This window comes from Pteropus vampyrus, unplaced genomic scaffold (genome assembly GCF_000151845.1).
Source record: "Pteropus vampyrus isolate Shadow unplaced genomic scaffold, Pvam_2.0 Scaffold32, whole genome shotgun sequence".
NCBI classification, from domain to species: Eukaryota; Metazoa; Chordata; class Mammalia; order Chiroptera; family Pteropodidae; genus Pteropus; species Pteropus vampyrus.
Genome location: NW_011888813.1, coordinates 895740 through 905981, shown reverse-complemented (window position 1 = coordinate 905981; position 10242 = coordinate 895740). Strand labels below are relative to the sequence as shown.

At 43.1% G+C, this 10242-nt stretch overlaps 1 protein-coding gene and 1 pseudogene across 1 annotated transcript in view; both read left to right on the top strand.

Annotated features, from left to right (window-relative positions):
- The first annotated feature begins 3363 nt into the window (after positions 1 to 3363).
- On the top strand, positions 3364 to 4082 carry LOC105290099 (annotated as a pseudogene).
- Positions 4083 to 8039: 3957 nt separating this feature from the next.
- Positions 8040 to 10242, top strand: part of SPTLC2 (serine palmitoyltransferase long chain base subunit 2) — an 88619-nt gene continuing 86416 nt past the window's right edge. The window contains exon 1 of the mRNA XM_011357086.2: positions 8040 to 8255. Coding sequence (XP_011355388.1) covers positions 8139 to 8255 — 117 coding nt within the window. The 5' untranslated portion in view covers positions 8040 to 8138. The remainder of the gene's footprint in view (positions 8256 to 10242) is intronic.

The following is a 10242-nucleotide window of genomic DNA, read 5'->3' as shown; positions in this document are numbered from 1 at the left end:
TAATAAGGTGCTTTAAGTTCCAATTTAAAAATAATTCAACTGGCATAAACAATTAAAGAAAATTCCTTGACTCAGTATAACTGTCTATAGGTAGGTCTCAGGCATAGTTTGATAAGAGAACCACCTCCTTACGTCTGTGAGCCACTCTGCTCATTTCCTGATGTTGGCTTCATCCTTACTTGGATTTTCCTGTGGTAGCAAAATGGCTGTAGTAGTTGTAGGCTTCACATTCATATAGCACACCTTCCAGGAGAACAGATAGGTTTCCTTCCCCCAGACATCGAACCAAAATCTCTACTCTTACTTTCCATGATTGAATCAACCAAGCCCCTGTGTCTGTCCCTGAATTAATTACTGTGGCAAGCGCTGGACAGTAGTTAGCCCACGTCTCAATATGTGACTACTGACCAGTGAAGGAAGAGTGGAATGGAGGATGGAGAAGCCACTGGCTGAAATTGAGTTATCGATTGGCGAATTAGCGTGGGATGGTCAGCATGGAGAAAGGCAGGTTTGGATTGAAATAGAAGGTGACTCTCATGTTGTTGTTTCTGTTTTAAAAGGTGTTATTGATATGAAACAAGTGTACTACAGTTTGAAATACTGGAGTGTCAGGATCTTAAAATAGGTACCAGAAAGTTCCTTTTCCTCAACTGTTTGGGCAACCCTGTTGCATCCCTACTGCCTGTTCTAATTCCTGTGCTTTTCAAGGCTTACTATTAAGAGAACTTGTCATGTGGCTTTGAAGATACCCTGAGACCATAAACGATAAAATAGCATTCAGACATAAAACTTAGAATGGCTCTCCTAGACATCCAGCATCAGAAATTATTGTTTTGGGGGGTGGTACAAAATAGGAAGAAATGTGAGAAAAAGTTAGGAAATATTAAGAATAGGGAGAAGAGCCACAAAAGGTCATTTTAAAGGAAGTTATTTTGTCCAAGAATATCTAGCATTGCCAAGTAAATATAAAGAGAGTAATAGGGAAGACAGTAAAGGGGTTTTATAATGAAGTGAAAAAGAAATGTCACCTTCACCAAATCCCATCATCATATAGATTGCAGAGACCACACTGCTTGGGAATGAATGAAACTTCTTATTTGCCATTTTTCTTTTAACTATGTTTTATTGAGGTACTATATATATATTTTATATATAGTACAGTTCGATTTATGGCATTTAAAACTGACAATACATATATTTAGAGCTAGTATGGCTGTCTATGAGTTCTTTGTCATCATTAATGCTCTCTTAGAGAGTTAATTCTCAGTCCGTAGAGATGAAATTTCTACTTTTCTTATAAAACTGCATACAGAGAGGATATTTATTAATTGCTTTGGGATGACGATTAGGTGAAGATGATAAGATATCAGTCACTCCAATCAGTTTAAGTAAACATAAATTTGGGGTAAATTTTCGAGGTTAAATTTGGAGGGAATCTAAAACCAGTATTTTTTATAACATCTTCTAAAAATGTTGAGAATCACCTACGCATTCCTACTTTCTGCTTCTTGTCATTAACATATTCAACATGAGCAGTATAATGGACATTGATTGTTTATACCTGCTCAGCACCCATTTTTCTGGTAACAGCACCCATCTCTTTCATTTAGAAAATTGTTGGTCTCCTATTCTCAGAGCTTGTGGCTCAGAATTGGGGAAGTGGGTGGGTATAAGATTCAGACCTGGCCAAGTAATTTGATGTCTGCCTGAGGCCTGTGACCTGAGCTGGGCCAATGGGAGCTTAGCTAGGACTCTCACTGGAACTCCAGAAAAGAAGCACTTTCCTTCAGCTGAGGTTTTAAAACTGTTGGAATGTAAGCTTGCCAGCCATGAGCCATCTTTACCATCGCATGGTGACCCCCTATTTGAGAATGAACTCAACTCAGAGGGACACCAAATCAAGGATGGAAACAGATTTCTGATGACATGGGTTGAGCACCTGGAGCCAGTCGGATCTACCCCTAGCCTTTTTGGTTATATGAACCAATAAATCTCTATGCTTAATCTAACTTGAATTCAATTTCAAAACTTGCAACTCAAAGAGCCTTGACTCATACCATCATCATTATCGTTATCACCACCCCTTCTCCTCCTTCCTGGAGTCAAATAAAAATCCACTTCCTGAAGCAGAGGCTAAGATGATTGCAACAATCAGCCAAGTGAGTAGTACACACAGGAAGTCCAGGGCAGCAATTTGGGGCGTAGTGGTTTGAGTAGGAGGCTCCGAGGTGTGTCTGGTGCAAAGGAAACATAAGAACAGAGGCCTACCGTTGAGAGACAGGCTCTAGCTGCCTATTCCTAGAGTGCTCATCTGTTTTATCTCCACTCTTCAATTGCAAATACCTTGTTAGACACAGATTAAGGTCATTCTAGTGGATGCTTAACAGGCACCCTGACCCAATCAGAAACCATCATCCCTCTTAAAGCTTCATATTTGAATGCAATCATTCCTTTAAACAGCTCAAGCCTCGCAATGATTATGCAATTCTAAACTCTTGTCCCAGGGCCTACTCGGTTTTGTAGAGGCAAATATTGCCACTGAAAAATGGTCCAAAAACATTACCTAAGATTAGGGCCAGAAACTCAGGGAGAGAAGTAGTGGACTCTTTGCATTCATTGTATTAGGTTAGGAGTAATATATAGAGAAATAGCAGACCCATTTTTTAAAAATCAAGACTGTAAGCTCCATGAGAGTAGAGACTATGTTTCTTTTTGCTTATCATTATATTTGCAGTACCTAACATGATGCCTCCCCCCAAAAAAATATTTGTTGAATGATTGGCCAAAGAGATAAATGAACTAAGCAAGAAAGTTTGAAAAGGGAAGACGAAATGATGCTCTCACAGTAGGATCACATAAGAGCTTTGGGTTGTCCAGCCCTGGGTTTTGTACCGAAGCAGATTGCCTCTAGAAAGCCCTTTCTACCTTATGTTTCTTCTGCTGTCTAACTGATATTGTGGACATTTGTCATTTTTGCACGCCCAATGTCCATTCCTTTTTTAACAAGTTCCCCAGTTTCCTTTTGGGAAAATACTCACCTCATTTTGTGTTTTCTTTTTGAGATAGTGAGTCTTAAGCACCTCCCACCATGAAAGGTGAAGAAACCACATCCTTTTGTTTGCCCCACCTCCCCTCCTATCTCCCCTTTAAATCAATGTGACCTAAACTCAGCCAATCAGATGATCTCTCCCAGGACTTTGACTCTTGGGCAAGTGACTCAAGGATGGAAGAGCTGGTTGGAGCTCATTCCTAGGCTGCAGTTCTGCATGTCCCTTTTAAAAATGCTATCCTGATTTTTCTGTGCCTCTCTCCTCCCACCTCGCCCAGCACTTCTCAGGCTATCTCGCAGGCTGTATTGCTCAGAGCTCTGGGCTCCTGCTAAACCAGCACCGCCATTGTCTCTTTCCAGCCGCCATCATGATAATCTACTGGGACCTCATCAGCCATAATGAGATGTCTTCCAACATCTGCAAGATCCGGGAGGTCACATTCGGGCTGTGCCTGGAGGTGGAGGGGAAGATGGTCGGGACAGAGCAACACTGATGACTCCTTTGATGGTGGAAATGCCTCCACCGAAGGTGCCCGGGGGGAACGTACGGAAAGCACAGTAATCGCTGATGTTGATGTTGTCATGAACCATCGTTTGCAGGAAACCAGCTTCACAAAAGTAGCCTATGAGAAGTAGAAGTACGTCAAAGATTACATGAAATCAATCAAAGGGAAACTTGAAGAACAGAGAACAGAAAGTAAAACCTTTTATGATGGGCTGCAGGACAAATCAAGCACATCCTTGCTAATTTCAAAAAACTACCAATTCTTTATTGGTGAAAACATGAATCCAATGGCATGGTAGCTCTGCTGGACTACTGTGAGGATGGTGTGACTCCCACATATGATTTTCTTTAAGAATGGTTTAGAAATTGAGAAATGTTAACAAATTTGGCAATTTGGATCTGTCACCTGTCACCATAACTGGCTGCTGCTTTTCATCCACACACCCAGACAAAGACAAATGGGACTGATGTTCACTTGAGCTCTTCATTTATTTTGACCTTTGTTTATTTGGAGAAGAGGCATTGTTTTTAAGAAAAACATGTCATGTAGGTTGTCTGAAAATAAAATGCATGTGAACTCAGTTGAGGGACTACCTCTTAGTTTAATACTATTTAAATCTATCCTGTGTAGTGTTCCTGGAGAAGCTACAGCCTGGTTGTAGACCACTACTATAAAGCATGAGACTGTCTTCAGATAACTTCTACGGTGAAAGCTACTTCTGGGACTGGAATATAAAAACAGGGATCAAAAGTTTTAATCCTGAGTTGAAGTAAAGAGAAAGACCATGCTCACAGCAGAGCCAACATTTGAAGTTGATTCCTTAGACATTGCATCACTTACAAGTGGAAGTAGTTAACTCTGAAAGAGATTACCAAAACAATAAAAAGAGACTAATACAGCTGGAAAAAATAATAATAAAAATTACTCTTTTGCCTCACTGCATCCAAGAGCGCAAGATGAGTCACCAGCAACTCCACTGGAGCCATCGTAGAAAATTCATCCAGGGGCCTCGTTCTTGCCGCATCTGCTCAAACCAGCACAGTCTGATCTGGAAATTCGGCCTCAACATGTGCTGCCGGTGTTTCCGTCCGTTCGCGAAGGATATAGACATCTACCTTACTGCAGAAACAATGCTAGCTCTTTGTATATAAAATCAAAACTTCACTTATGTGTGTTTTAATGTGAATGGAAGTCACATGATCATAGAAATCTTTTAAAATTTTATCATCATCTCAGTGGATTCATCTTCAAAAATTGTGGCTTGTTATATAAAAGCATTCGTGTTGAAAAAAATGTTAAAATGCTGTCCTGAAGCCTCCTTCTTTAACACTCATTCCAAGCGATTATTATTTGTCCTTTCCATTTCCATTCCTTGTAATGGGCAATGACAGAGTTGTTCCTTCCTTTTCTGCAATGAATCCTCCTTCTCTGCAACTGATTCATCACCTTCAGCAGCTTAAGCTTGTGCTTTGGCCATCAATGATTGATTGCTCAAGCTTTAGACATCTTACCCTAAGCCGGGCCAATCAGATTTCTCTTTTCTAGGAGTTCATAAGTTTAACTTAAGGAATGTGAGAGGTGTAGGTTGCTGAGAGATCAGCCCTAGAAGTGGGTTGGTGCTATGAGGAAGGTCTATAATTTTCTGTTGCTGATGTTCCAGGTTTTTTTCCTGGGCCCCAACACTTACCTATCTTGAGGAAACTTCCAATAAATAAGTTTTCTAATATTGGCGTATTTAACTGCAACCAAAAAATCTTAATACAGTCTCCATGTGATAGAAGGCTCCTTGGAGGCAGGGCCAGATTTTCATTCATTTACCAATTTATTCATTCATCAAACATTTACTATGTACCAAGCACTGTGCTAAGTTCCGTGAACCCAAAGATGAATTTGACAATCCTCTGAATTCAAGGAGCCTGCTCTCTGTCTAGTTGGGATACAGATGTATTCAATCATTCTTTCCTTTAACATATAATTCATTTATTCAAATAATAATCACCAGTACTTACTGAATATTATGTGACAGGCCCTAGTACTAAATGCTTTTCTCATTTAATTCTCATAACTATATTAGGTGCGTTCCATTTTATAGATGAAGGAATTGAGTCACTGAGAGGTTAAGCAGCTTTGCCAAAGTCACAAGGTTTCTAAATGCTAGAGCTGATTCTCCAATTCTGACTACAGAGCTCTAGCTTTTCAACACTGTGTAATCTCCCTCTCGAAATCAAGAATACCAAAGCAATATGCTTACACAGGTGTGTATACAGTTCACAGAGAAGAAAGCGACTAATTTTGTGGGGAGATTGGAGTTCAAGAAAGGTTTCACTATTGAAGTGGTTTGAGCACTCTTGGAGGAAGAGAAGAGTTATAACCCTGGTGACACATGAACTCAGTAAAATGATAATGAGGCTGCTTAAGCATCTGGAAGTTGCCTACATGAAACCTGGGTGTTTTCTACTGTCTTCTGAGGCATCCTTTTTGTGATTTAGCAATGGGGTGCAAGGTCATCAGATCATTTGAGTATTGTATCATCGATGCTCACAAAAGCCTTGTGAGGTAGTAGTATTAACTTCGTAAGATGGGTGAGGAAACCAAGACTGATGTTGCATGACCCATCCAAGACCACACATGGTGAGTAAGTGGCAGAACAAGACAAGGACCTGGCATCCTGCCCTCTGGAGTGATGGATTGGCTAACAGGATTCCTCTAGTCTAGTCAGGTTCCTTTACTCTTAGTTTCCAATTCAAGGCTTTGCTCTTTCCAGCCTCTGCGCCTGAGCTTCTGAAGGTTCCCTCTCCCAGGAACATCCTCCTCTTCCTTCTCATTTCCAGCTTTCTAAATCCTGGTCACTCCTCAAAATCAAGTTCAGCTCACATCTTCCTCCCAAGCCTTCTTCAAATTCATTCAGCCCACTATCTAAACTTCAATTAAAATTCCTTAGCCCTGCTTCAAACCAGATTTCTGCCCTGAAGGCTTCCTAGATAAAAAGTCTAGACTCATCACTGCCATCTTGCCTTCCTCATCAGAACTCTTGTTGCCTAATCTCTCCAGCCTTCAGTTGGCCTTTTGTTGTTGTTTACTTTATATTTGTACATGTCGTCTCTCCCTAGAAGGTGAGGCGCAAACCATATGCTTCTTTTTCAGCTTCATACATCTATAGCAAACTTCCTTTGGGATCATGGTGTTTGTTGACTCAAAGAGGATATCTGCTCTGCCCACCTGCTGTTAATTATTCAGCTCCTAAATCATGCAACACTGCTAACTTTGTTGACCCCCTTTGTAAAGCTCCCAGGGAGTGGGAGCAAGAGAATGCAGGGGCTTTCATAGCTGCATTCAGCAATTAATAACAATCAACACTGAACGTTTACTAATTGCCATGTCCTGTACAAAATACACTGCATGTACAAACTCATTAAATCCTCAGGACAACTATTATCCCCACTGAACAGATGAAGACAGAGGTCACCCTGCTAGTAAGTGGCATAGTCAGGATTCAAAACCAGCCTGACTTGAGTCCATACTCTTAACTATGACACTGAATTCTTTACGGTAACCCAAAGTATCTTTGCTATAATGTATATCCATTTCCTTTCTTTCTAATCCCTGGAGGAAGATAGAGCTAAAGGAGTGAGAAAATAATACAATGTTTATTATGCTCCTAGTATGGGTCGGGTATTATGATAGATGAACAATGCTTTATTAATATAATTCTTGCAATGAGTCTATGAAGCAGGAAGTATTAACTCCATTTAAAGAATTTGGCTCCTAAAGTTGTTAAATACTCAAGGTTTAGCTTCCGGATATTGGTAGAGTTGGAACGAGACCAAGTTTCCTGACTTTCAAGGAAGTGCTCTTTAAAGGAAATTGAACAGAAAACACTGATAGGGACAGAATTATTACTTAAGAAATGTATTACTATATACTGAAGACTGGTGAGGGAATGTCGCAAAGGCTATTCTTTAAACAACCACAGAGGAATTAGTTAAGTAAAGGAGCCCTGTTTTGGCCTGAGATTAAACCCTAGAATTCACCTGGAGGCAAAGGAGAGAGGGCGCCACCTGTCCAGAACCAGTGAACTCGCTCTAGAGACGAGGTCGGCCCCCTTTCTTCCTCACTCACTAATGAGTAACTTGTCCCTGGGCCCCGCCTCCTCCTCAGTGTGGACCATTAAGCCGCCAAGCCTTTCCTGCGACCCGACTTGGACCTCCCACCGGGTGCCAGGTTCACGAGCGCCGGCAGCAGCCCTCCGACACCCGCGAGCCGCTTTACTCTCGCCGGTGACTGGCCAGGCCGCGGCGCGGGCCCCGCCTCCTGCTCCTCCGGATTGGTCGGCGGCCCCGAGGCTCCCGCCCCCTCCAGCCCGCCCCCGCACGGTCTCCGCGTGGGCGGCGCGGCCTCGGGCGAGCCGCGGCCGTGGCGGGAGCGGGCCCCGCCCCCGGGTGACGGCCGGGCCGGGAATTGGCGGCAGCGTGCAGCCATTTCCGGTTTCGGGGAGGTGGGTGGGGTGCGGAACGGGACCTGGATCCGCCGCCGCCTCGGCTGCTGCCTACAGAGCCTGCCTTTCGCCGGGTGCTGCCGGGACCATGCGACCGGGGCCAGGAGGCTGCTGCTGCCGTCGCCCGGTGCGGGCGAACGGCTGCGTGGCGAACGGGGAAGTGCGGAACGGGTACGTGAGAAGCAGCGCCGCCGCCGCCGGCCAGGTACGGTGGGGCCGGGCGCCCGCGAGCTGGCGCCTGTGCGGAGCCGGCAGAGGGGCGGCCGGGCGGGGCGAGGTCGCTGTGACCATCCGCGGAGCGGACGTCGGGCGCGGCTCAGGTGTCCGGGCGCTGACGGGGCCTGCCCCGAGCCTGGAGCCTCAAAGGCGGCTCAGGGGCTCCCCAGTCTCTCCTCGCCTGAGGTCTTCCTCCCCTGTCCCCGCAGGTTTGGGCTCTGCTCAAAGCCCGGGTACCTTCCTCTACCCGATCCAGCCAGAAGTGCGGGTGGCCCCTCCAGGGGAGGCACGGAGTGACCCCTCAGGACAAGGAGGAACCACTCAGGGCTCTTGATTCTTTCTCTGAAGGCTCCCGCCACATGCCCTCGAAATGGTTGCTTCCTCTTAGAGTCTTGAGGCTCTCCAAGGAATACCATCTTGGGGTCCTCAGGAGGCAAAGAAAGTTAGGAGATGGTACCAGGCGGAAACCCACTCAGCCTTTTTCTCCCACATACCTACCCCTTCTACAAGCAAGACTTTGGATCACAGATCTGGAAGTGAACCCGGGCCGGTGCCTCAAAAGCATCTTGCTCTTAAGAGACCCCAACTTGGGGTGGTCCCTTTGAGCAATATTTCTATCAGACAAGGGGATTGTTTAATCTGGTGGTGACTTGTGATGACTCTATTCTAATTAACCAAGGCCGAATGAATCACCACCCAAGTCCAGGCAGTTCTGAAATATTTTGAAAAGTTCTCAGTTCAAGATAGTCATTATTATCAACCTTCCAGTTCTCTGGACTGACTGATATTCTGTTGAAATGTGTTTTTAGAAGATGAGTTCGTTAAAAAGATGCAAGATCAGTGTTGCTGGAAGAGAGCGTTGTATTTGCAATTGACTTTAATACTTATAAATCTTATTCATATATTAAAGGACACTTTTTTCCCCCTTGTAGCAGCTGTGTGACTGTTGTGATTTAATTTGGCTTTAACATAAATATATGGCAGGCTCCCTCCCAATTAGTAGATAATGATAGATAGGCCTGTTGCCATTTGTATGAAACAAAAAATAAAGCATATCTCTAAGACTATAAGTGTTGGGGGGAGGGGGAATACATACAAGAGACTTGACCCCCACTGAAGTTGTGAGGTGTAAGCAGCATAATACACAAATTCAAAAGATTTACTTTCATTTTTAAAGAAATAATGTGTGAGAGAGGAAGTGATGAGAGTCGGCTTATTATAAGCAGTGGAAAGAGTTGTTTTCCTAGCAATATAAATGGCTAATAAGACAATATTGTGGTATAGAATGTAACAGGGAAACCTAACGGGGAGGAGTCAGAGAATACACTGCAGGTGAATGAGTGGATTATAATTTTTAAGAAGGAAAAGGAAATCAAGAGAAAGATGTTCACACAGGTGCTCTGTGTTTAAGTGATCTGTTCACTTAACATAAAAGTTATGTTCTGGTTTAGTAGTAAATTAAATTCCTCCCTTCCATAATTCCTAACAATTTAGTCTTTGTAAGTATGATATTTCTTCAGAGATTGCTGACTAATAAGGTGAAGAAATTTCAAGTTGCTAAAATGAAACTTAAAAATGTATATGGCTTAAACATCTGGCTTAACATTTTCTAATATATTTTAGTGAAAAATTCCACTCAAGACACCACGGTGGCATTTGGAAGAATAGTCTAATGAAATGCCCTAAAGAATGTTTAGGGCTGCTTCTAGAAAGTCTTTTGTAAGTCTTTTTAAAACAGACTTTAGGTATGCAGCTTTGTACACTAATTTGAGGAATATTGTCTGTGAGGTTTTTTCCCTTTCTTTTCTTAAGCAAAAGAGAGGTTTTTGGTAACTTCACAAGTACAAGAGTATCTTAAAAATATTGAAAAAACGTTTTCGTTTTGTCTTAAAGTGGTGTGCTAGTGCTCCAACCCCTGTTTTCCCACAGGTTTTGGGAGATAGGTTGCCAGATATGCATAAAAGTTTACCTAGGGT